This window comes from Enhydra lutris, unplaced genomic scaffold (assembly GCF_002288905.1).
Source record: "Enhydra lutris kenyoni isolate GAN:26980312 unplaced genomic scaffold, ASM228890v2 scaffoldscaffold26, whole genome shotgun sequence".
In the NCBI taxonomy this organism is placed as follows: Eukaryota; Metazoa; Chordata; class Mammalia; order Carnivora; family Mustelidae; genus Enhydra; species Enhydra lutris.
The window spans coordinates 9227557-9255357 of NW_019154110.1; the positions used below are offsets into that span (position 1 = coordinate 9227557).

The window sequence follows — 27801 nt, forward strand, 5'->3', positions numbered from 1 at the left end:
CAAATATAAACTGCTTTTATTGTGCAAAAATTAAGAATGGCTCAGGTTATATAATGGTAGCTGATGTAAATGTACTAAATCTCAGCTTCTGGAAGAGTTGATTTTGAACTCAATCACCCTTTAAGAGAAGACATACCAGCTCGCATAATTTCATCAACCAGGAGAATGTTGGTGGCAATCACCGTGCTGAGGAAAAAGATAACAGGGTAAGTAAAGCCTACCAACCCGCTCTCATCTTCCCCCCCAGCAATCTTCAGCTACTAAAAGTACTTTGTTCTTTAATGTTTTGGTCTGAGAAATTACCAGACGAAGTTATTGTAAATACAAACATCACCCTTGTATTATAATTTCAGATCCTCAGCTGATAAAACAAAAGTTTGACTTTATGTACCAGCAAAACTGAGCTCACTTTTAGCACATCATTTGCTTTTCCCCCTGCTAGACGTGTAGTAAAATTTCAGTAAACTTCTTCTTTCCCTTCCCCCTCAAATAAACAGTAAGGGAAACATTTCTAAATCTGACACTGCTAGAATTAAAATGGACAAAGGACTGTAAAATGACAGAAGCTAGTGTTAGTAACTGGATACTACACCTTTTCATACACTTAACCATTTTTCACTATAGGGTGGCAAAAACAATAAACAAGTTTTAGTATATGTGCTGCTGAAACCAGCACAATAAACAAATTTTAAAGTTACTGATTATGTCTCTAAAAGTCTTTCTCTTTTTACTAATATGAATTTACCAAGAATGAAGAAGTTGTTTTTTCACACAGTAATTATCCCAAACTCCTGCATCTGCCGCTACCATGGGCTCACCTGCAAAGTAAAAACAAACTATTTTAACACTACAATCTTGATATATTCTGTTAATACTGGTTATATATTCTAACAGTGTTTAATATACCACCAGAACTACTAGTGTCCAGGTCACAATGACCTCCACGTTATCAAATCCAACCCAGTGGTCAGTTCTCAAGCCTTGTGGATCAGCAACACTTAACACAGCCTCCCGACTACTCTAGCTTCACTTGTCTTCCAGGACACCACACTCAGCCTGGTTTTTTCTTTTACATTAGTGACTCCTTTTCTGTTGACTTTCCTGGTTCTTCCTCATCTTCCCAGAGCTCTTAATTTTAGAGTAGCCAGTGACTTAGTCCTGGGTTCTTTTCTTCTCTCTCTATACTCACTCCCCAAGTATTCTCACCAAGTCTTCTGGATTTAAACCATATACACTCCAAAGACTCTCATTTTTATCTCCAACCCAGAGCTCTTTCTTGAGCTCCAGACTCATACTTCCAACTATTTCACTGGAAAGTCTAAGACACTTTGATTTTAACTTTGCCAAAACTCAGTGCTGGCCTCCTCCCCCAAAGCTGCTCTACCCACAGTTCTCCAATGTGGTTAATGGCCATTCCAACCTTCTAGTTGTTCAGCAGATTCCTCTCCACAGAATAACCAGAATAATCCTTTTAAATGTAATTAGGCCAGGGGCGCCTGGGTGGCTCAGTGGGTTAAAGCCTCTGCCTTCGGCTCAGGTCATGATCCCAGGTTCCTGGGATCGAGCCCCGCATCAGGGCTCGATCTGCCTGCCTCTCTGCCTACTTGTGATCTCTGTCCATCAAATAAATAAATAAAATCTTTTTAAAAATAAATAAATAAAAAATAAATGTAATTAGGCCACATCACAGCTCTGCCAAAAATTACTCCCTCTTCCACTGCAGTAAAAGTCAAAGTCCTTGGACTGGCCCCCACACCCTGCATGATCTCTCTGTTACTTCTCTAATCTCCTTCCTCCTCTTCAAAAACTTCAGACACTGGCCTTGCCATTGGCTGCTCCTTCTGCCCAGGATACTTTCTTCAGTTCCCAAACATGGCTACTTCCTTACTTCCTTTGATTATTTTCTACAGACATATTCTTAATGAGGTCTACCCTGCTCACCCTCTCTCTTTAAATTGTGACCTCCCCCTCATGCTAGCATTCATAGTCTTCCTTATAGGGTCCTTTTATTTTTTTCATTGTATTTATTACTCCTTAAATGCTCAGGGAACTTATTTATTAAGCTTATTATTTATTTTTTTAAGATTTTTATTTATTTATTTGACAGAGATCACAAGTAGACAGAGAGGCAGGCAGAGAGAGAGAGAGGAGGAAGCAGGCTCCCCGCTTGAGCAGAGAGCCCAATGCGGGGCTCGATCCCAGGACCCTGAGATCATGACCTGAGCCGAAGGCAGAGACTTTAACCCACTGAGCCACCCAGGCGCCCCTAAGCTATTTATTTAGTGCCTATCCTTCCCTGCTATAATATAAGCTTAGAAGGGCAGGGGGTTTTGTCTCTTTTGTTCTTGGTCAATCTCAAGAGTCAAATAACAAGCACTCAAAAACTTTTTCTTAAAAGAATGTTTTCTTTCAAGAAGTTCAAAAGTAAATTAAAGGCACCCAAATTTTAAATATTGAAGTCACCCGAATCTCCAATCCCTCACTATAAGTTCTAGGTCACTGTAGTATGACCTCTTTCTTTACTGAGCAGCTAATTTTTCTTCACTTTCTTACCTGTATCCAGATCTATACCAACAGGTTGTTTTGATTCAGAATGTTCAGCCTGAACTTTTACCAGTGTTTCCTGCAGGTCAAAACCAGAATTCTGAGCAAGAACCTTTAAGAATAAAAAAAATATATGTGTGTGAATTATCTTCACATATATATTTGAGTATCAAATATAAAAAGTGAGGTTCTGCCCTCTAATCTTGTGAAAACATATTCATAATACAGTAATCATTTCCTTTCAAAGAATTCCATTCTTAATCAAATTATTATTTCATGTATCTAGCAGTTTTTATATTTACATAAACATCTTCCCTATGTGTATTACACTAAATTCTGAGGACATTACAGCCCCTCATCCCCCACCCCATATTAATTTCCCTCCTTGCAAAGGATTTCTTAAAAAATGGATGGGGGGGTACCTGGGTGGCTCAGTAGGTTAAGCATCTGCCTTCGGCTCAGGTTATGATCTCAGGGTCTTGGGATCAAGCCTCTCCTCCCTGCTTATGCATTCACGCTTATGCACGCACGCTCTCTCTCTCTCTCTCTCTCTCTCGTGCTCTCTCAAATAAGTAAAATCTTTACAAAATAATAATAATAAATGGAAAATTAGTAGAATGGTATTATTTCTTCTTGTTCCTTGAGCCACACATTTTCTAGCTTTTCCTAGGCACCTGCTAAAGGAACCCTCCATATTTTCAGGATCTTTATGTCCTCATCAACATGAGGACAGTCATGACCTGTGGCAACAGGAATGGAGACAAAAGCACTCTAAACCTGGTTTATTTCCAAGTAGAACCAAACCACCACTATATACCAGGCTTACCGGTTTGTGCCAACTACTGGACCATCACTTACTGACTTTGCTGTTTTGGGCAAAGATAAAACAGATATCCAATTCTCAAAGATTCCACAAATTATGAATAATTTTAAAGCAATTAACAAAAAGATTTTGCTAGCACTGTTCTTAATCTTTTACTTCATGGTAATAACACCTTTGACATGGTATTCTCTGTTTCTAAGTGGTTCACAACCAGATTAAGGCAAAGGAAAAGGAATGGTAATTCTCTGTCCTTCTTTCAACACATGGAATATCTGGTTTCTCTCCTTTTCTAGGTATTAAAATGAAAATGACAAAAGCACGCTTATATTTGGCAGTGCTAAACAGCCTGAAGGTCTCGCTTCCCACAATTTAAAGTGATGCTAACACTTTGGATACCACCACCAAGATAAAATTCTACCCTAAAGTCTAGTTAAATTTTAAGTTCTAAACTTTCTCATTATGATTAATCATGAACCATTTTTGAAGGAAATTTCTGGACTTACTTCAAATTTCGCACTCAGAGATAGGCAAAGGGCAATTTAGTGATTTCATGAAACTTTGACAAGGATTCCAAGCTATTATCCAAGTTTCCCTGCTTAACTGTAACGTATCTTAAACAAAAGTGCCTGGGGAAATGCAAATAAAAACTGTCTCTCTTACTCTCACAAAACAAAGCGAGGTTTGCTGGCGGGGAGAGGGGTAGGAGAGGATGGTTGAGTTATGGCCACTGGGGAGGGTATGTGATATGGTGAGTGCTGTGAAGTGTGTGTGTAAGCCTGACGATGCACAGACCTGTACCCCTGGAGCAAATAATACATTATATGTAAATTTAAAAAACTGTCTTTCTACTCTGGTGTTAGATAATGTGGACAATTTACAATCCCACACCCTTATGTCTAACCACTTGTTCTTTGGCCATTAGGATAGTTGTACCTTAGGAATAATGAGCAAGGCATCAGCAAAAGCTTGGACCCCAAGACGAGCTCTTCCTTTTATACTGTGCTTGTAATTAACAAGGGCTTCCGCTATTGCCACTTCAACGGCACCTGCTCCTGGAACTACACAGCCTGTTGGAGGGAAAAGATTGGCAAGGCATGCTGGACAGAAACGCCAGAGAAAAAAGCACTTAGCTATTCCAGTGTGTTCAAATTATACCGCCGACACCTAAAATATACCTAAATACATACGGAAATAAAGTAAGTTGCATAGTTCAGTGGTTACTCAGCTGCCTTATGAAGCATCCTGAAGTTACACACCATTAAATAATTAGGCATATGGTACAGACAACTGGCTGCAAGCAGCTTACTTCATTCTCTGTTAAGAGTAGACATTTCTTCCATCTTCATCTTATTCTTTATGACTATATTTAAAAGGTAGTTATTTATAATTTGGGGGACAGGAAACTAATTGTAGTATCTGATTTGAAATAAAATTAAAAAAAAAAAAAAAACTTTAGGCCAAGATAATTTCGTCACCATTTTGGTATAGAAATCTTGAGACTTATGATAGTATTTGTTTTCTATACTGAAGCAAAACCCAAACAGCTACCTGAGGGAAAAATACAGGTGTTCTTATTACTCTAAGGTAAAAGCTCTGGTTAAAAACATCAATTTTCACAACAGGACATGACTTTTATACCTGCTGATATGGTTTTCATAAAGTTTATGACTCTCCTTGAATCAACAAATTTGCCTTAGAATCACCCATCTTTAAAACAGAACAACACAAAAAGAATCTCTCCTTTATCCCACATTATTTTTTAATTACTTGCCCCCTCCTCTGCTTCCCTGTACAACATAACTGCTCAAAAGAGTCATCTATCGGGGCGCCTGGGTGGCTCAGTGGGTTAAGCCACTGCCTTCGGCTCAGGTCATGATCTCAGGATCCTGGGATCGGGTCCCGCATCGGGCTCTCTGCTCGGCAGGGTGTCTGCTTCCCCCATCTCTCTGTCTGCCCCTCTGCCTACTTGTGGTCTCTGTCTGTCAAATAAATAAATAAAATCTTTAAAAAAAAAAAAAAAAGAGTCGTCTATCCACTTGGTGACCATATCCTTGCCACCCATTCACATTTTTAAAAAGTTCCTTGTGATATAACACTGTATGTTAATTATACCAGAATTAAAAAGTAATTTAAAAAAAATTTTCAAGTTCTTGTGAAATACTGAATATACACAGAAGGATATTTATATGTATAAGGTATAAAGAATAAATGTGGAAATAAATGTACTCATGTACCTCCCACCCACCTTAAGAAATAGAACATTAGAGAACATTACCAGTAGCTGTAAAAACTTCCCTGGTCCCATTCTGCGAAAACACATAAAATTTGTGGGATGTTACTAAAGCAACACCTAAAAAGAAACTTGTATCACTAAACACCTACATTAGAAAAGAAAAGTCTCAAACCAATGACTTCAGCCTCCCCGCCCCAAGAACTAGAAAAGAGCAAATGAAACTTAATGTAAACAGAAGAAAATAATAAAAATTGGAGCGGAAATCAATGAAATAAACATGAACAGTGTCAAAAACGGGAACAATGTCAGAAATGAAAAACGTAATTATAACTATAGGTTCCACAGACATTAAAAGTACAATAGTAAGGGAATATTATGAACAACTTATGCAAATCAATTTGAAAACTTAAATCAGGGATTAGCAAATTTTCTGCAAAACACCACATTTAAATGTTTTAGACTCTGTTGGCCATGCCATCACCTTTGTAACTATTCAACCCTGCCACTGTAGCACAAAAGAGGCACAGGTAATACCTGAATGAATGGGTATATCTGTATCCCCATAAACTTTATTTACCAAAAACAGGCAGCAAACAGGATCTAGCTCATGGGCAACAGTTTGATGATCTCAACAGACGAAACAGACAAATTTCTTGAATGACACAAACTCAAAAAAAAAAGTAAAAAGTATCTATTAAAAAGACTGATTATAGCTTAAATTTTTCTCATGAAAAAAACTGCAGGCCCAGATGGCTTTACTGGTAAACTCTACCAAACATTTAAGAAAGAAGTAATACAATTCTACACAAGAATTCAACACTTTCAGAAAATTAAAAAGGAAAGAATGTTTTCTAACTCATTCTTGAGGCCAGCATTATTCTAACAGCAAAAAAGATAAAGGCATTATAAGCAAAAATATATATATAAATACCCCTTATGAATATAAATATAAAAATTCTTTTAGTATTTTAGCAAATCAAGTCCAACAGTATATAGAAAGGACAATACACATATCAGCATTACTCACAACAGCCAAAAGGTGAAGTGATCTAAGTTTCCATCAATGGATAAATGGATAAGTAACGGGCTGTGTGTGTGTGTGTGTGTGTGTATACATGCCCCTCACAAGGAACTTTTTAAAAATGTGAATGGGTGGCAAAGATGCAGTCACCAAGTTGATAGATAGATAGATGCTAATATTCTGTCCTAATCTCAGATATATATGAATATATATATGTATATATATATTCATATATATATAAAGTGCAGTGTTATTCAGCCTTAAAAAGCAAGGACATTCTGACATATACCACAACACGGATGAACCCTGAAGACATTATGCTAAGTGAAATAAGCCAGTCACAAAAGGCCAAATACTGGATGATTCCACTCAAACAAGTTACATAGAATAGTCAATTTCACAGACACCGTAATTAGAAGAGTGGTTTCCAGGAGATGGGAGGAGAGGGGAATGGAGAATTATTGTTTAATGGCTATGGATTTTAGGTATTATAAGATGAAAAATGTTCTATTGATGGATGATGGTGATGGTTGCACAACAACATGAAAGAATGTAACTTATTGCCACTGAATTGTAACATTTAAAAATAATTAAAATAACAAATTATATACATATATATCCAAATTTTTAAAAAATAATTTAAAAACTGTAATCTACATTTAAAGAGGATAATATATCATAAGTAAGTAGGGTTTAACTCAAGAACGTAAGGTTGGTTGAATGTTTAAAAATTAATGTAATTTACCACATTAATAATCTAACAGAGAAGAAACATATAATCACCTCAATAGATCACCGGAAAAGCAACTGGCAAAATCGAACATCATTCGTGATAAAAACTCTCAGCAAGAGAACTTCCTCAATCTGACAGAGGACTTCTAGAAAAATCTACAGCTAAATATCATACATAATAGAGAAAGGCTAAATGTTTTCCCAGTATGATCAGGAGCAAGGAAAGGATGCCCACTCTCACCATTTCCATTCAACAATGTATTGAAGTTTCTAGCCCATGGAATAAAAGGAAAAAAGAAATAAAAGATATCCAGATTAGAAAGGAAGAAGTAAAATTGTCTTTATTAGCAGACAACATGATCATTTATACCACTTATATAGATAAGTCAGTGTAATCTCTAAGAAAGCTACAAGAATGAGTGAGTTTAACAAGGTTGCAGAATTTAAGATCAATATACAAAAATCAAATGTATTTCTATATCTTAAAATCAGAAATGGAAATTTTAAAAACATCATGTGCCAAAGGATCAAAATTCATGAACTACATAAATCTGAAAAAGATATGCCACTAAAAATTACAAAATATAGCTGAAATAAATATATATATATATATTGCTGAGATAGAGTCAAGAAGGCTCAAATAAATAAATATACCATGACTCAATATTAAGATACCAATTATTCCCAGAATGTTCTACAGATTCAATGAAATTCCAATCAAAATCTCAAGTCTTTTTGGTAGAAACTGACATGCTAATTCTAAAATTCATATGAAGATGCAAAAGATTTTAAATAACAAAAATAACTTGAAAAAGAACAAAATGGGAGGACTGACGCTGCTGATTTCAAGACTTATCATAAAGTTACAGTAAACAGGACAGTATATTAACACTGAGATAGACAAACAGATCAATGGAAGAGAATAAGAACACAGAAATAGAACCACACAAATACGGACAATTGATTTTCAATGAAAAGTTTCAAAGGCAACTCAACTCACTGGAAAAAGAAAAATCTTTTCAACAAATGCAGCCAGAACAACTTGATCAAAGAATATTAAGGTATACCATAGGTATATACCTAAAAGTTGATTTGTTGGGTCATCTAGTAACTGTGTTTAACTTTGTAAGGAACTCCCTACTATTTTCCAGCAGTTCCCACCAACAATGTTGAGGGCTCTAATTTCTCCATATCCTTGCCAACATTTACTGTTGTCCAGGTTTTTGATTTATAGCCATCATAACAGTTGTAAAACAGTATCTCTTCATGGTTTTGATTTTCATTTTCCTAACGATTAATTATGTTGAGCATCTTTTCATGTGCTTATTATTCTATTTTAAATGGAGTTAGTTTATAAAGTATCAGTAAATAATACATGCTAATATTCTTTCCTAATTTTTCTGAAAATTACACTGCACCTAAGGTAATGGAATGAGTTCTAAGCTGTAAAAGCCTTTTCATGATTTTAAAAATAAATTTCTTTTTTTTTTCTATTTTTTTAAGTAGGCTCCACACCCAGCATGGAACCCAACTTGGGCCTGAACTCATGACTCTGAGATTGAGACCTAAGTTGAGATCAAGACTCAGATGCCTAGCTGACTGAGCCACCCAGGCACCCCAGTGGTCTTAAAAATAAATTTCTAAAAATAAAAAAAATGTTACTACAGTATCAAATTAAGTGCTTTTTCACTTCATAAACAGAAGTTAATTAAAAGGGCAGCATAGGGGCGCCTGGGTGGCTCAGTGGGTTAAGCCGCTGCCTTCGGCTCAGGTCATGATCCCAGGTCCTGGGTTCAAGCCCCGCATCGGGCTTTCTGCTCAGCGGGGAGCCTGCTTCCTCCTCTCTCTCTGCCTGCCTCTCTGCCTACTTGTGATTTCTCTCGGACAAATAAATAAATAAAATCTTTAAAAAAAAAAAATAAAAAAAAAATAAAAGGGCAGCATACTAGGGCACCTGGGTGGCTCAGTCAGTTAAGCATCTGACTTCAACTGGGGCCACGATCTCAGGGTCCTGGGATCAAGCCCCAGGTTGGGCTCCCTGCTCAGCTGGGATTTGTCCTTCTCCTTCTCCCTCTGCCCCTCCCCCCAGTTGTGCTCATATACCCTCTCTCAAATAAAAAAAAAAAAGCACAGCATAGTTACTAAGAATATTCCAGGGGAAAAATCTTAGTAAAAAAAAAAATATAGTAATCATTCATATCTTTTAAAATACTATATATCATTATAGATGTATTACTACTTTAAAAATACATTAAGGTTCATATCCATCACGAAAAAGAGCCTACCATCTTCAATGGCATTTTTGATGGCACGAAGTCCATCCCTTATAGCGTCCTTGATTTGTGTCAGAGTATGCTTGTTCGGTCCTTTAACCAACAAGGTGACAGAACGAGGGTTAACACAGGCCTCAATAAAAGTGAACTTTTCTTCACCCTAGACGATAATCCAAGAAGATATAACTCTAATACTTAATGTTACTATGAAATGAAGACCCAGCTTATAATAATAGAACCCAATCTTCATGTGAATTTTTCTTATCAAACATAACTAAGTATGTGTTAAAAGCAGTTGTTATATTTGAACTCTCAACAAACATTTAGATAAATAAATTGTAAAATCTGTACTGTGGATTATTCAGACACGAAAAGGAAAAGCCTGAATTAAAAGACTTAGTATTTTTTTAAAAAGGGTGGGGCATCTGCCTTTGGCTCAGGTCATGATCTCAAGGTCCTGATATGGAGCCCCACATTGGGCTCTCTGCTCAGCGGGGAGCCTGCTTCCCCCTCTCCCTCTGCCTGCCACTACCCCTGCTTATGCCCTCTGTCAAATAAATAAACAAAATCTTAAAAAATAAAATAAAAAAGCAAAAGGTTTACTCTTCACTTTATAACCACTGTCATCAGAGATACTCACTAAAGCACACTCATGGACAAGACCAGCATGTCCCAAGCAATCTACAGTAAGGTCTTCAAGACAATTCACAGCCATTCCACCACAAGCAAGAGAGAGTCTGAAATGACATAAGGTACCATAGCTTTTGTTATGAAAGCACTAAAGACTTAACTTCTTAAAGATGAAAAGATATCTAACACAGAAGAGAGCATTGTCGCTGTGTTGTATTGTTTTTAAAATCTGAGTTGTTTAAGAAGGGGCACCTGTGTGGCTCAGTTAAGTGGCTGCCTTAGGCTCAGGTCATGATCCCAGGATCCTGGGATTGAGTCCCACATAAGGCTCCCTGCTCAGCAGGGAGTTTGCTTCTCCCTCTGCCCCTCCCTACTCCTCATAGTGTCTCTCTCTCTCTCTCAGATAAATAAATAAAATCTTCAAAAAAAAATCCTCAGTGCTCTGCCCATTCATCCTTTCAAAAAAAAATGTTTTAAGATAAAAACCTTCTTTGTACTTCAACAAAGTTCTGAGGTAGGTTAACAGTCTCGATTTTTTTTAACAGTCTTGATTTTTGACACTTCCATTATTTATTGAAATTAAAGACAGTATTTTGGAATCTGTATGCTATTTTGCTCACAATGTTTACATATAAACTAAAAGGAATACCATGGGATCATTTCAATTTTATCTGTTAAAAAATAGGATACATAGTAATCTGCAAGCTTACCTTTCCATATTTCTTCTTTTTGCTCTGCGAAGAGCTACTATGCCATGTTTTGCAAGAGCATCTAAGGAAAATGGATCAATTCCCTAAAACCAAATTAGCATAAAAGTTATAAGCACATCTTAAGCCAGTAGTTCTCAAATTTTCTGATCTTAGCACAGCTTCATGTTCTTAGAAATTATTAAGAACTCAAAAAGCTTTTATGTGAACTGTATTCTATAGTATTTGTCATACTATAAATTAAAATTGAGAAATGTTTAAAATATTAATCCATTCAAAATAATAAACAACCCATTTTATGTTAACATAAATAACATCTTCAAGTGAAAATTTACCATACTTTCCTAAACAAAAAAAAAATAAGGCTTAAAGTAATGGCACTGTTTCATTTTTGGTATCTTCTTAATGTCTGTCTTAATAGAAGACATCTAGATTCTCAGATCTGCTTCTGCATTCAATTTGGTGTGATATGTTGTTTGGGTTAAAGTATATTATGAAAACTTGGGACTCACACAAATATGTATGGGAAAATGGAGGAATATATTAATAGCCTTTCCAGATACATGTGGATATTCTTCTTTGATACTATATCAAAACTGAATAAATGACAGTTCCTTAAAGGTTAGTGTCAATGTGAAATATGGGACCTATCAATAATCTTTTCTATATTCTTTCATATTAAAATCTATTTGTCTATCTTACACTTTGAATGTATTATCTACCCAGGCATGTCTTTGTTAATCATACATTTTTTACTCATTTAGAAAAAAGTGGTTCACTATGTTAAGCAGAGCTTCCAAATATTGATACATTTCACAGGTATAGAATATCAAAAACATCACACTTGCTAATATCACCACTAATACTATCAGAAAAGTCCTTTAAGCACTGGAAAGCAGTCAAATTCACAGAGGCAGTTACAAGTTTTCCAAAATTTTAATTTTGACTTGAAAGCTCGAATTTATTTGGAACAAACACTGTCAGTTGTTTTCCTTGAAGTGACAGAACCACTTCTTCCTTTTTGAGAGAAGCCTGCCAAATACCTATGTCTAAATAACCACAGTTTTTCTGTCAGTTATTCTTTTTTTTTTTTTTTTAAAGTAATCTCCCTGCCCAAAATGGGGCTTGCACTCACAACCCCAAGATCAAGAGTTGCATGCTCTACTAACTGAGCCAGCCAGGCACCCCTGCCAGTTATTCTTTAAAGTAAAAATGGTGGGACGCCTGGGTGGCTCAGTTGGTTAAGCGGCTGCCTTTGGCTCAGGTCATGATCCCAGCGTCCTCGGATTGAGTCCCGCATCCGGTTCCTTGCTCGGCGGGGAGCCTGCTTCTCCCTCTGCCTCTGCCTGCCACTCTGTCTGCCTGTGCTTGTGCTCTCTCCCTCTCTTTCTCTGACATATAAATAAATAAAATCTTTAAAAAAAAAAAAAAAAAAGTAAAAATGGCATTCCATGAAAAAAGTGGATCAATTATACGTATATACATATGTATATATGTATAATTGTGCAATTATATAATTGCAACTCAATTATACAAGAACTCTCCCTCTAGACAACTATATTTTTTAAAAAATTTCTTTTGAGAGTGTGATCATGAGGGGGGCAGGGGGGCCATGGGGGCTGGGCAGAGGGAGAGGAAAGAGAAACTCCCAAGCAGACTCCATGCGCAACTCAGCGCAGAGCCTGACGCAGGGCTCGATCTCATAACCATGAGATCATGATCTGAGCTGAAACCAAGAGTGGGATGCTTAACAAACTAAGCCATCCAGACACCCTCACAACAACCATATTTTGATATTCAGATTTCACACTCTATCACATAGAATTATAAAAGGATGCATATTTAATCAAAATTTAATTAGTAAGTTTTACCATTTCAAGATATTCTCAAATGGGGGCGTGTGGGTGGCTCAGTCAGTTGGGCGTCCGATTCTTGATTCTGGCTCAGGTCATGATCTCATGGTCATGGGATTGAGCCCCATGTCAGGCTCCGCATTCAGTAGGGAGCCTTCTTGGGATTCTCCCTTTCCCTCCGCCCCTCCCCACCATATACACTCTCTATCACTCCCTCTCAAATAAATAAATAAATAAATCTTTAAAAAAAAAAGATATCTCAAATGAAACTGCCATTTTTTTTTTTTTAAACCTCAAAGACTCCCTGAAATGGTCTTTGGGATTCCTAGGAGTCCACAGACCACACTGCAAGAAATGCTGAAAAACATTTACAAATAGTTAAAATCTGAACCTTCTTTCTCACCTTTTGATTAATGACAACAAATCCTTTATTGGACTGAGCACAGACTCTGTCTTTCAGGTCTATTATTTTTTGTACTCTATCTTCAATAAATTTTCTTTCAGCTTTTACCAACTTTTCTTTCTCTTCAGCAGTCTTATAAAAGAAACCAGAGCTCACCTCTCTAAAAGATTAATAAAAACGAGCGAGTAAAAGTGGAGAAAAAAAGGAGGGAAAGGTAGGAGTTTACACTAAACATTTGGGAGGGAAGAAAGAGATTTAAAAAGACTTTTAGGGAGCACCTGGGTGGTTCAGTTGGTTAAGCATCCAACCCTTAATTTCAGCTCAGATCATGATCTCAGGGTCATGAGACTGAGCCCTGTGCCTGATTAAGATTCATTCTTTCTTTGTCCGGCACCTTGGCCCCTCCCCCACTTGTCTCTAAATCAATTAATTAATCAAAATTAAAAACACTTTTAGAAAATATAGTTTCAACATTTACAAAGAGTAACTGCCACGTACGTTTTTTCATATTCTAGTGACACATTGCAAGTAAGAATAAATGCATCTTCCACTCGCTTCTTCATGTCTGGATGACGAGCACCATGGTCCAAAACTAATCCTCTGATCAATCTATTAAAAATATGTAATGTGTCTTACTTAGAATATACACTCTAAATTTATTATAAAATAAGGATTGTATTCTTAAAATTGTAACAGATCAGGACACACAATATTTCCTTGCACCAACTTTACACATGATTAGTAAAACTGGAAAAGAAAATCCACTTTAACACAGTGTGACTATGAAGTCACAATGAAAAGTCAACCCAGAATTAGTCTCTAAATTATGTGACTCAAACATATGACACAGCTGGTCAAGTAATGAGAGGTAGACACACAATGAGTTTCTTAGGAACATTTGTGCAAAATAATTATATGGAACAACCAAAAATTGTTAACCTAAATGTCTAACAATAGGGCATTGTTCAGCAAATAAATGACCCAACTATTTGGTGGTCATGAAAACTATGTAATGACATGGAAAAATATTTACATAGGTAACTGATAAACACAGAACAACAAACCACCTATAAAGAATGATTATAACTATTCTTTTAAAAAATAAGCACCTTGGTATTGACAAGAAAAAAATGAAAGGAACCTAGAGTAAAGTTCTGCTTGGGCAGTAGGAATACGGATAATTTGGGGGTGGGAGAGGCTCTTTTCCTGTTTTCCAAATTTTCTTTCAAAAGAAAATATTTTTGTAACTTTCAAAACTTCATTTATACCCAATTAGGGAATGATATTTCTCTTTCTTTTATAACCAGTATTTGTTCTACATTAAAGTAAAGAAATAATTTTTAAAATAAACATGATTACAAGGAAGTTTTCAAAATTTTAATCCAACTACTGATTTTAATCTAACTACAAAATTTAATCTAATTACTCCAACTTCTAATTGAAAATGAAGATATTAAAAAAAAAAAAGAAAATGAAGATATTTAGGAAGAAACAAGCAAATGTATGTTCAGTATTCAAGCCTCCACTCTTTCCCTCTTGCTCTCAGCAAATGACCTTGCTGCATTGAGAAAATACAAGCACTGTCCCATCACTACCTCTACCAATCCACCTGCACTTGAACCTGAACCTCTTATTCCTATGACTGAACTGTCCATGCTCCTCTGCATGTATGTACTCTACTCCTTTTCTCCTCTCTGCTCTAGCAATACCCCATCCCCCTACTGCCATCAATTCCTCCTGCCTCCAGGAGCATTCTCATCGGGATACAGATTTGCCATGATAATTCCCATCTTTAAATTTTTTTAAAGATTTTATTTATTTATTTGACAGACAGAGATCACAAGCAGGTAGAGAGGCAGAGAGAGAGGGGGAAGCAGGCTCCGTGCGGAGCAGAGAGCCCAATGTGGGACTCGATCCCAGGACCCTGAGATCATGACCTGAGCCAAAGGCAGAGGTTTAACCCACTGAGCCACCCAGGCGCCCCGATAATTCCCATCTTTAAAACAAAGAATGCTTCTCTTTCAAGTCCTTTCCCATACTTCCTTCTAGCTACTGCCCCATTTCTCTAACCTCTTTGGAATGGTATAAGCTTGTATCCTCACTTCCCTAACCCTTCTCTGTGGAGCCCACCTTCAGGTTGACTTTTAAACCCACTCCTTTACTAAATCAGTTCTCATTAAAGCTACCAAAAACATTAAATGCTTTCCATATCTAAAGGTCATTTTTCAATCCACAACTTGCTCAAAGTTTCAGCAGCATATGACATAGTTAATTATTCTCCCTCTGAAACATTTTCCTTTCTTAGCTTCAGGGCCTTTAACTTCTCTTGGCTTTCCTCTACCAGTAACCACTCCTCAGTCTCCTGTGCTATATCCGTTTGTCTTCTCAATTTCTAAACATCGGAGTTTCCAGGGCTTAACTAAACTTCCTCTTTTTTTTTTTTAAGATTTATATTGAGAGAGTGAGCGAGCGAGAGAGCGAGAGCAAGAGGAGGGGTAGAGGGAGAGTAAACGTCCTCTTCTATCTATATTCACCTCCCAGATAAACTCATTACCTCTCATAGGCTTTAAGTCACCTATACACGGATAACTCCCAAATATATTTCCAGATCAGACCTCTGTTCTAAACTCCAGACACACCTCTCCAACTCCCTACTCAGCATCTCCACATGGATGCCTAATAGGCTTCTAAAACGTAACATTTCCCAAACCAAACTCTTGATTTATTTCCCCAAATATTTTCCTCCAAGTCTTTTCCATCCCAAGAAAAAGTACTTCTCCTTTTCCAGCTGCTCCATGCAAAAACCCAGGAGACATCCTTCACTCTTTATCTGTCGCATTCTGTGTTGAACCATCAATAGATCCTATTGTTTCTTCTTCTAAGTATACCCTGGTCTAAACTGTTTTCATCCCTCTCCTGAATTACAACAGGTTCCTGACTGGCCTCCAAGCTTCTGCCCTTGCACTGGCAGGTGCCCTGCTCCACAGTGCATCCCCTACAACCACCAGCGAGATCCTTCTGAAATATAGACCAAGAACTGCTTTGCCCTCAGCAATGGCAGACCAGTTTGGACCAACGCTACCACCAAAAGCAACTAAAAATTCTGGGTTAAAAACAAAAACCCTGGGGCACATAGGTGGCTCAGTCAGTTAAGCATCCGACTCGAGATTTCAGCTCAGGTCATAATCTCAGCGTTTTGAAATTGAGCCTTGCATCAGGCTGCATGCTGTTGTGTGGGGCCTACATAAGATCTTCTTTCTCCCTCTCCTTCTGCATCTCACCCTCATTGGCTCATGCACACACACACACACACACACACACACACACACTCACTCTCCCAAAAACAAACAAACAAACAAAAACCCTTAAAAACACTGAAGAGCTATAAAACAGTAAAGAAAGCATGAGCTCCAAGGGGTAAGAAAAGAACTGCAGGGGCGCCTGGGTGGCTCAGTGGGTTAAAGCCTCTGCCTTTGGCTCAGGTCATGATCTCAGGTTTCTGGGATTGAGCCCCGCATCGGGCTCTCTGCTAGGCGGGGAGCCTCCTTCCCCCTCCCTCCCTGCCTGCCTCTCTGCCTACTTGTGATCTCTCTCTCTCTGTCAAATAAATAAATAAAATCTTAAAAAAAAAAAAAAGAAAAAAAGACCTGCAGGCACTCTTATCCTAAAGTCATTAGACAATTCAGGAAAATGTAAACTTTGTTTTCAATAACCTCACAATGAGAAGGGGACAGAATTAAAAGCTCAGGGGTCATCCGAGGTAGAGAGTCTAAGAGGAGACACTTTTCCCATTAAGTAGGAACCCCAAAGGGGTACATACTCAGGGTGTAAATCAGAAGGATGAACTATAAGCAAGCAGCCCTTATACCAATTAGCACTTAGAACTAACTAGATAGGAGCGCCTGGGTTGCTCAGTCGGTTAAGCAGCCAACTCTTGATTTTGGCTCAGGTCATGATCTCAGGGTCCTGGGATGGAGGCTTGCATCAGGCTCCACACTCAGCAGGGAGTCTGCCTAAGGATTCTGCCTCTCTCTCTCTCTTTTCCCCTCCCCCTACTCACATGTGTGCACTCACTCACTCTTTCTCTAAAATACATAAATTTTTAGAAAAAAAGAATTAGCTGGATATTAAAAACAAACAAGCAAACAAACAAAAAGCCCTCAAGCTGTAGATTTAATTTAAAGTATTCCCTGAGCTGCCTGGGTAGCTCAGTTGGCTAAGCACCTGGACTCTTGATCTCAGGTCAGATCCTGATCTCAGCGTCATGAGTTCAAGCCCCACAATAGGCTCCATGTGGGGCATGAAAACTACTTAAAAAAAAAATAAAAATAAAAAATAAAGTATTTCCAGGGCAACAAATTCAAACTCTCTGCGCAAAAATGGACCTTCATCCTAGGTCTCAAATTATTTCTACAAATACTTTTTTCAAACACAATGAATGGCACATACAGAAACAAAACACATTTAGGGAGAACCAGCAAAATATAATAAACACCAGAAACAGACAAGTCAAAACTTCAAATGTTGTAATTATCAGTTATGAACTATATGTTTAAAAACATAGAAGGCAGTCTTACAAAGATCTGCAGGGAATAGGACACCATAAAAAGTACCATGGCAGGGTGCCTGGGTGGCTCAGTGGGTTGGAGCCTCTGCCTTCGGCTCAGGTCATGATCCCGGCATCCTGGGATCGAGCCCCGCATCGGGCTTTTGGCTCTGCGGAGAGCCTGCTTCCTCCTCTCTCTGCCTGCCTCCCTGCCTGCTTATGATCTCTGTCTGTGTCAAATAAATAAATAAAATCTTTAAAAAAAAAAAAAAAGTACCATGGCAGATTTAAGAAAAAAACAAATAAAACATCAAGAAATAGGTAAATAAAGATGCCCACACATACATATATATTAAAATAAATAAAGTATTTTAAAATGAAATAATGATTATCTGGATTGGCTTCAAAATAATCCAGGTTTGGGACAAGGAGGGAGGGAGGGGAAAAGGGCATATAAGGGAAATAAAAGGAAAAATACGATACGTTGAAAATTGAAAGATGAGTACAGGTGTATAGGAGTCCACTATTCTTTTCTTTCTACTTTTATATATGTTTAGAATTTTCCATAATAAGACATTTAAAATTCATTAAGTCCAAAATCAACAAGACGTCACATACTCTGAGGTCCTACATATTCAAGCAATTGTCTGGCTTTCTTTCCTCTCCGACTTCATCTCCTACTCCTTTTTCCTCTTCCTGTGCTCCAGGCACACAAACATCCCAGCACACTTGTGTGCCTCAGGGCCTTTTCAACCGTCACTCCCTTGACTCAGAACACTCTTCCCCCAGATGTGCACATGGCTATTCCTTACTTCTTCGGACACCTCTTAGCTCTCTATCTTCCTACTATGAGGACCTTCCCTAAACATTCTAAAATCACACACAAGCTCTCACATAGTCACTCTATTTTCTTCAAGCTTTTATTATCACTTAGGTATTTATTACCTCCCTCAACTTGAAACAAAATCTTCTTGGAGAAAGAAATTCTGTTTTGTTTACTCTTTATCCCTAGCACTCAAAATAATGACTAGCTTGGGGTAAGTATTCAATTAATATATGCTGAATTAATAGACTGATGTTGAATAAAAGTAAGGAAATTAATGAAAAAACATCTGAACTAAACCAAATATTCTAGAATCTATGTATTGTCAAAGTTTATGTAACTTACTTTGTATCTGTTTCTGACTGATGCTTCATCTCCATGATTTCTATCATGAAGAGATCGATAGGATAACCCGGTCTTCTAACAGCTAAAACAGAATCCACCACAGCCTGAAAGAGAAGTAAATGAGAACAGTAATTCCTATTCTATTAAAAGAAATCACTGGCCTAAGTAATCACCAGACTAAGCAGATAAAAGGCTTCAGACCTCAAAATACAGAGCAAAGCCAAAAAGGGCCACTTTGTCATGGACACCAGTAATAACCAATGCCAATGGATACCTTAGAACCTAAAGGAACTTCACAGATCATCAGGCCCAAATCCTTCATTTTACAGATAAGTAAACTCTGATAAAACTTTAAGTTACAGTCTTAGGGGTACCTGAGTGGTTCAGTTGGTAAAACATCCAACCCTTGATTTTAGTTCAGATCATGATCTCAGGGTCATGGGATCGAGCCCCACATTGGGCTCTGCACTGGACGTGAAGCCTACCTGGAATTTTCTCTTCCTCTCCTTCTGCCCCTCCCCACACCCCACCCCCATCAGCTCACACTTTTTCTCCAAAAAAAAAAAAAAAGAAGAAGAAGAAGAACTTAGAGTCTTAAAACGGGTCTAAAAGGCAGTAGCAGGGGCGCTACTGCCTTTGGCTTGGGTCCTGATCTCAAATAAATAAATAAAATCTTTAAAAAAAATAAAAAATAAAAGCCGAAGACAGAGGCTTAACCCACTGAGTCACCCAGGTGTCCCTAGAATTCAGTTCTTTTCAACTGCCAAGCTACTACTCTTTCTATTACCAACACTACTTAAACTTTCCCACCAAAGAACATATTAATGGAAAAGAAGGAAATGTAATGTAAGGTAAGAGCTAAAATTTGCTGGCTTTACAAGCCGGAAATTTCTAAGGTTTTGTGTTTTATCATTAAAGGTTTCCACATCATGCTATAATATACATGTTTGTTTTAATGTGAAAGTAATGCTTTTCCCCAAAACAGCAAAGTAAAATTGAGACTCTAGAAAGACCTATCTCACTTATTCTGCCACATATGCCCAGGGATATACAATTTGAGAAGCATGGTACAATACATCCTACTGTTTAGCTCAGAAAGTAATTGGAAGGGGCACCTGGGTGGCTCAGTGGGTTAAAGCCTCTGCCTTCAGCTCAAGTCATGATCCCAGAGTCCTGGGATCGAGTCCAGCATCGGGTTCTCTGCTTAGGTGGGAACCTGCTTCCTCCTCTCTCTCTCTGCCTGCCTCTCTGCCTACTTGTAATCTCTGTCTGTCAAATAAATAAATAAAACCTTTAAAAAATAAAAATAAAAAAAGAAATAGGAAAACAACTAATTACAGAAATTAAGTACTATAGTATAACCATCCTAAAATATAAATAAAGCAAAAAACTATACCCTTGAAAACTTTACCTGAGTTAACATGATATTTGGTCTTAGAGCCTAATAGGGAATAATGACAAAAACCACTGAATAATGAGAATATCAGTGTTTCCAGAACTCCAAAAGAGAATGGGGGCCCTAACCAGATAAAATGAAGATTCTGGGTCACTTGATATATGTACTCCAACAAGACTCCAACTGCAGTCTTTATTTGAACTCTGTTGAGCAAGAAATTGTCTGATCTTAATCTCATTTTCCAAGTAGGTTTTCCTATTGGTTCCAATCTATTTGTCATTTATATCTCTCAAAGTAAATTAGCAAGAAAGCATTCTGATTTATATATCAATGTCTTGTGATTTGGGTTATGAATTCATCATTCCTGATGAAGCAATATATTCAAGTTTCAAAAAATACAAAGCTGAGGAACAATGATGATATCAAACTATAGCCACCTGATATAAGTCTTCCCAAAATACCCAGTCTTGTCTTTATATTACATATATTTTACCTTTGAAGTAAACAAAACAAATATGCATTTCCCAGATGTGAATATTATCTATCTATTACCTATCTATAGAATAATATTTATCTATTGATATTATCTATTAATCATGGTTCATTAAAGTGGTAAGCTTAACCAATTCCCTTTGTGTCTCCTCACATAATAAATATGGACCTCTGGGTTTAAGAGACCAGTACGTCATCCCAATGGCACCCACAAGGGACGATCCGCAGGCAGCCACTGTGGTAATCCACAGGCAGTAACGTTCATGGTAATTTAAAGGCTTATTATGACACTTTTGAAAAATTTCACATACTGTTCTGACCAATCAAGTCTAGTCTCCAGGTAGGTCTATAAATGTTTGTCTTCCATATTTCATTTCACATACAAAAGAACCATATGCAGTGGTTGATTATCTTATAGAATAAAATACCATCGCACATTAGTCTATACTCATTCTGAAAGCAATTAGTCACATACCTCTATTAGCACATCAGCCAATTCAGCATGAACTTTAGTTTGCAGAGATGTTCTAGCTACATCTAAGAGGATTTCTCTTTTCATCTCTTTGTTAATTTTAACTTCTTCCAAAACTTCAAGTGCTTTTATCTTAGCAGCCTCAAATCCTTCAGCTATTATTCTAGGGTGCAGGCCCTATTACATCAACATAAAACTAAAAATTATAAAGTCAGTCATCCAAAGTAAAAGTAACCATCTTCCCTTATTAACAGGTATATCCAGAAAAAGTAATATTACCCACATCAATGCCATTAATATGGGTATGTATATAATTTATAAAAGTAATTTTTCAGTGCTTCATATTGAAAATAATCTCAGACTTAGAGAAAAATTGTAAGTCCAGTACAAAAAACTACAAAAGTCCTCTTTATTTCCAAATATTGGAACGTTGCCATGTGGTACTTTTCTGTATGGGCACAAAAGAAAAGAGAGGCTCCTTTTAATGTGGAGGAAAAGAACCAGCACTGATTTGGAGAAATGTACAGACAGACATCACCTTCACCAAATGTTAACATCACAATAATGGGACAAATAGGCATCACGTGCCTCCTGATACGATGCATTAAGAATACTAAAGCATGTCCATGGTATTCATGCCAAAAGTTTGTAACCAGAGTCTAATTACAATAAAATAGTCAAATCCAAATTGAGGACTTTCTGCAAAATAACTGGCCTATATTCTAAAAGTAGCAATGTAAAACACAAAACACAGCTCAGGATTATTCCAATTTAAAGGAAACCAAAGGGATATGACAACTGAATGCAATGGATGAGCCCAGATATTTTTCTGCTATAAAGGACACTGTTGCGACAGATGATAAAACTGGAATAAAATCTGTAGGTTATACTACTGTATCAGTGTGTCAATGTTAATATTAATTTCCTGTTTTTGATCACTATTCTGTGATTATATAAGAGAATATCCTGGTTTTAAGAAATATATACTAAAGGGGCACCTGGGTGGCTCAGTGAGTTAAAGCCTCTGCCTTCGGCTCAGGTCATGGTCCCAGGGTCCTGGGATTGAGCCCCGCATCGGGCTCTCTGCTCAGCGGGGAGCCTGCTTCTTCCTCCTCTCTCTCTCTCTCTCTCTCTCTGCCTGCCTGTCTGCCTACTTGTGATCTCTGTCAAATAAATAAATAAAATCTTTTAAACTTGCAGAGCCTGACTCTAGAGCATGATTATGAACCACTTTCAAAACATTACCTCAGTCTAGGATCTCACACCTTCTCGCCTAGACTACTATGATCTTCCAGTATTGTCTCCCTTAAAACTGTCACCCAAATTTTTAAAATGCCAATCTGACTGCATCAGTCATTAACACATAAACATGAACATTCTTCTTGGTTAGCATACTACATGCCCTCTGTGATCTGGCTCCCACCTACTTCTCCAGGCTTTCATTACTGTCCATATCACTTTATTTTTTTAACTGTATTTATTTATTTGAGAGAGAACACACATGACAGGGGCAGAGAGAGAGGGAGAAGCAGGCTCCCCGCGGAGCAGGGAGCCAGATGACCAACTGAGCCACCCAGGAGCCCCTACCCTTATCACTTTAAACTTTGCCAATACCATAGTGTTTGTGGCTTTACACACATACCACATTGCTTCTCCTCTCTGTGCCTCTGCTCATGTTGTTCCTTCTGCCTGGAATGTCATTCTCCTTACCCCTCAGTCTTTCCTCTGGCTCACTCCCTCTCATCCTGAAGATTTAACCCAGGTCTTATTACTTCCTCCAGGAAGTGCTTCCTAATTCAGGCTAGTTTAGGATATCCCTCCCTCCTCAGTGTTTCTATCATATTTTGTGCCTAGTTCTATCACTATACTGCCACAGATTTATAATTACATCAGTGTCTGTCAGCATCTCCCCTTTCTTAAACTTCTTCCTCCTTAACAAAACCCTCATTTTGTTTAGGTTATCCCTTCCTCCAGTCTTCAGAGGAAGCTACCCTCTCTAGATAGCTCAAAGGGTAGATCTTGATTAGATTAAGTCAATTCCAACAGGATGGACACAGATCAAAGTTGACCCAATCATATAAAGAAAGGACTTGGGGCACCTGGGTGGCTCAGTGGGTTAAGCCTCTGCCTTCGGCTCAGGTCCATGATCTTGGGATCCTGGGATCGAGCCCCACATTGGGCTCTCTGCTCAGTGGGGAGCCTGCTTCCCCCACTCTCTCTGCCTGCTGCTCTGCCTATTTGTGATCTGTGTCAAATGAATAAATTTTTTTTTTTAAAGGATTTATAGGGGCGCCTGGGTGGCTCAGTGGGTTAGGCCTCTGCCTTCGGCTCAGGTCATGATCTCGGGGTCCTGGGATAGAGCCCTGCATCGGGCTCTCTGCTCCGCTGGGAGCCTGCTTCCTCCTCTCTCTCTCTGCCTGCCTCTCTGCCTACTTGTGATCTCTGTTTGTCAAATAAATAAAATCTTTTTTAAAAAAGGGAGAAAAAAAGGACTTATATTCCATAATTGGGCAAATGGTTCTTTCTTGTGCTCTCCTGCTAAGTGTTACTAAAGGAAGCAGGTATTCCTAATTTCCTCAGACAGTCTTATAATCAGGATGGAAATAAGCTTTATCATGAAACAGCATTGTAAATGGAGGCACTAAGAGACAGAAAGAACCAGAGTACTTGATAACTAATAGAATTTTTTAATCAACTACCTTGGATGTTCTGTCATGGGAGATAATTTATTGTTTAAATCATTTTTAGTCAAATTTCTACTGCTTAAAGCCAAAAGAATCCTAAAAGAGGTACGTTGCAGGTACTGAATTATTAAACAATTCCCAATTCTAAGTAAATGCAAAGAAGTAATAATTCTAGCACTTTGACCAAGTAATGCTTTGTTGAAATGGACCTTGAAAGAATGGAAACTTTTAAACACTTAATCAGAGAAGACAGATAAGTAATGCCAAGAAAAGAATACAGATTGAACAAAGCACTGAGGTAGAAATGTGTTATAGTGATTTTAAAGGCTAGGGAGTAGCATGGAGGAGTCTCGCTAGAGTAGACGGTTTATAAGGAAAATAAATCTAGAAAGGTAAATTCACAATGTGAAAACCTTCAATTATTTTTCTCCAGTTATTTTTTTTAAAGGTGCATAATTTGGCTTCAACTTTATCAGTGATGTTTTCTTTTTTAGGCCATTATTCATGGGTAGATGGCTAATTTCTTACCTTCTTATCTATCTTAAACACTTCATTTTAAAAAGTGGGATATAATTCCAATGAAAGGCATTATTTTGAAAAAAAAATGCATGATTATTTCCATTTATAATTGTCCAAAAGTATCTTGATAAAAATTACTTTTGCCCTCTAAAATTAAAACATTTTACTAGTGAAACAATTCCTCATTCAAAATAAAATATCACATGAATGTGAATTCTGTAAAATGCTAATACCTCAGAAATGTAAAGATCAGCTTGTTTTAGTAACTCTCCAATAATTAGAACATTGGAAGTAGTACCATCTCCTGTAATGTCATCCTGGGCTGTTGCTACCTTTGCTATCAGAGAAGCTGTTGGGTGTTGAATTTGCTGGAAAAAGTAAGCAACAAATTAAGAGAATGAGAGTTAAAAAAAAAAAAAAATAGTCCAATGAAAACTAGATAACCTAAAGACCAATAATAAAATTAAGAAATAAGCTTCATTCTACAAGTTCACAAATTCTTATTATCAATACTTAATAAATGTCATTACCAAATTTTTTAAATTGAGAACTAATGAGGTTTGAACATTTTGTAAGTCTTTGCTTTGAATGCAATGACGTTTCCAAAATAAGATCAAATTCTTCAATCTCTAAGACGAATATATTTACTAAAATAGCAAAGGATTTTTTTTTATATTTTCATATTACAAAGAACACAATTCAGTGCCTTTAAAAGATGTAACTAATTTGGAAGTATCCCTAAGCTATTACTTGGACTTTATAAAGATTTCAAAACAATCAAAACCATCTTTTATTAAGGTCTAATCCAACAAGTATTACTAACTGCAGTATTTAACTGACAGCTTTGGTTTAAACATCACAGTTTGGGGCTGCCTGGGTGACTCAGTCAGTTGAGCACCTGCTTTAGGCTCAAGGTCATGATCCCAGCATCCTGTCACATATCGAGTCACACATCGGATTCCTTGCTCAGAGGGGAGCCTGCTTCTCTCTCTGCCCCTCCCTCAGCTTAGGTGCTCTCACTCTCTTGTCTCTCAAATAAGTGGATAAAATCTTTAAAAAAAAAAAAAGTGGATAAAAATCTTTTAAAAAATAAATAAATAAAGGGGTGCCTGGGTGGCTCGGTCTTTAAGCATCTGCCTTTGGCTCAGGTAATGATCCCAGAATCCTGGGATCAAGCCCCGCATCAGGCTCCCTGCTCAGCAGGAAGCCGGCTTCTCCCTCTCCCAACTCGCCCAGTTTGTGTTTCCTCTCTCGCTATATCTCGCTCTGTCAAATAAATAAATATATATACATATATATATATATATATATATGCAATCTGTACTATGTTCTAGGCTTGTTAAGATTTATTGAAGTCAGCAATATCAGCTCACCATCTCATGGAGCAGCACATTGCCATCTTTGGTGAGTTTGATGTCACCCGCACCAGAAACAAGCCTGTTCAGAAAATAGTGATATTATTCACCTCATATGGCAAGGGTTAAGCAAGACATTCTCAGTTCTTGCCACTCACCATCCTTAGTATAAGGAACTGAGCTTCAAAACTTCCAAGTGCCATGGGGCAACACCATGGTAATCACCACCATGTGCAGCCTACAGAATCACTTCCCATATGGACCACCATGATGATTTCATTCCAAATGGAGCATTTACAAGTTTAAGAGGAACTGATGAGTTATGAACAGAAGTTTAGTCAAAGAATACTTGGAAGCCTGTAAACAACAAAACTATAAATTTCCTGCAGGTTTTTTATTTTGGTACAATGTACCATTCATTCACTCAACCTAGTTTCTTCCCTCACCCCTCACATTTATTAGATCATCAAGTTCTGATAATTCCACAACCTAAGTATTTCTTCCATCTAGTCCCTCCTCTCCGTGTCCACTGTCATCAACATCTCTAGCCTGGACTACTTAGACAGCATCCTGGTATCTCTGAATTTGAATCTACCCCACACACTATATTTATTTCTAAAAAGTAGTGTGACGCAATTAGCTACCTGATCAAAAATCTTTCCATGAGTTTTTATCTTCTCCATCACCTTCAAGGTAAAATCCGGATTATTTAGCAAGGATGACGTTGTTCACCTTTCCCAGTCTGGCTTATGTCTACTTTTCCTGCTGCATCTACCAAATGAGATCTTGTGGGAAAATCTTGTGGTTCCCTTAATGCAGCATGCTTGGTTTTATTTCTGTTGGATTTACACCAGTGGGCTTTCTTGTTCCTGAAGTTACTACAGAAGGCCTTTTTACTCCCTTCTCCAACTGGTGAACTCTAACTTACCTTTCAAGACTCTGATCAAAAACCTGTTATCTGAGAGGCTTCTCCTTCTCCCTACTCCCATCAGTAATTAGTCCCTTTCCTCCATATAATCATCTTCACCATTTCTATTTTCCCAGCACCCAAATAGCATACAAGCGCCTTCTTCTACCGTTAATTCTGCTCATTCCTCTTAGAATGTACTCCTCCTCTTAGACATTTTAGCGTTCTTTTCCTCACTCTTCTAAAAAAAAATAGTGATGCTAAGTAAATATACGCCGAAGGGGTAAATAAAAAGGAAGAAGCGTAGGCACAGAGTGTGCAAGTAACTTGCCTAACGATGCACAGCTAGAAGGGAACTTGGCTTTGAACCCATGCCTGCCGGGCTCCAAGACCTGGGTGCCCTTACCGCTACAACATGGGGCCGAAAAAAACCCAAACTAAGGGCATGTAGTCCCAAAGAGCAGGAGAGTTAAATGGCTCATGCTTCTCAAGGCACACGAGATGAACTGACTTGCAACTGCACATGAACTTTAACACAAGTGAAAGAGTGAGGGTGTACAAGCTTCACTCGGGGCCCTTTCCTCGGGAGGCTGTCCTCCCGCCCCGGGCCAGGGGTGACCTCCGTACAGGAATGACAACGAAGGTATCCCGTCGCTCTAGGTTCTTCGCGGAACGTCTGCCTCAGAGCGCGCCGCGACACCCAACAAACCCCCAGCCCTAACCGCCGTTCCAACCGCCGGGCCATCTCACATTTTCATGGTGCCCTTAGGCCCCAAGTTGGTACGCAGCACATCCTGCAGCCCTCGGGCGGCACATATATTGACAGCCAAGGCCGCCTGGGCCCGCGCCACCTCGGCCTTGCAGTTTACCGCCTTTATCGCAGCCATAGCAGCGTCGAGCGTGCGGCCCGGCAACTAAAAACAGCCTCAGCCCGGATCTCGTGAGAAATCCCAGCGCCGCCGCCCGCCTTCCGGAGTCTCAGCCAATCCTCGCCGAGACAGGAAATGACGTTACCAGACCTCGCCCGTACGGAAGCCAGAGTC

At 38.1% G+C, this 27801-nt stretch overlaps 1 protein-coding gene across 3 annotated transcripts; it reads right to left on the reverse strand.

The window, feature by feature from the left end:
- Positions 1 to 27710, reverse strand: LOC111151544 (chaperonin containing TCP1 subunit 6B). 3 transcript variants are annotated; one of them, XM_022509606.1, is made up of 14 exons: positions 27509 to 27710; positions 25870 to 25933; positions 24730 to 24864; positions 21297 to 21470; positions 18934 to 19037; positions 13718 to 13828; positions 13220 to 13379; positions 10967 to 11049; positions 10267 to 10363; positions 9639 to 9786; positions 4301 to 4434; positions 2554 to 2656; positions 746 to 818; positions 1 to 186 (listed from the first exon to the last, which is right to left on the reverse strand). In XM_022509606.1, exons 1-14 carry the CDS (start codon positions 27643 to 27645, stop codon positions 114 to 116), a joined length of 1596 nt encoding a protein of 531 aa, XP_022365314.1. In that variant the 5' UTR covers positions 27646 to 27710; the 3' UTR covers positions 1 to 113. The 3 variants fall into 3 exon arrangements, with proteins under 3 accessions (XP_022365314.1, XP_022365315.1, XP_022365316.1); XM_022509607.1 differs by lacking the exon at positions 13718 to 13828; XM_022509608.1 differs by lacking the exon at positions 24730 to 24864 and having other exon boundaries at positions 27509 to 27645.
- Between the last annotated feature and the right edge of the window lie 91 nt (positions 27711 to 27801).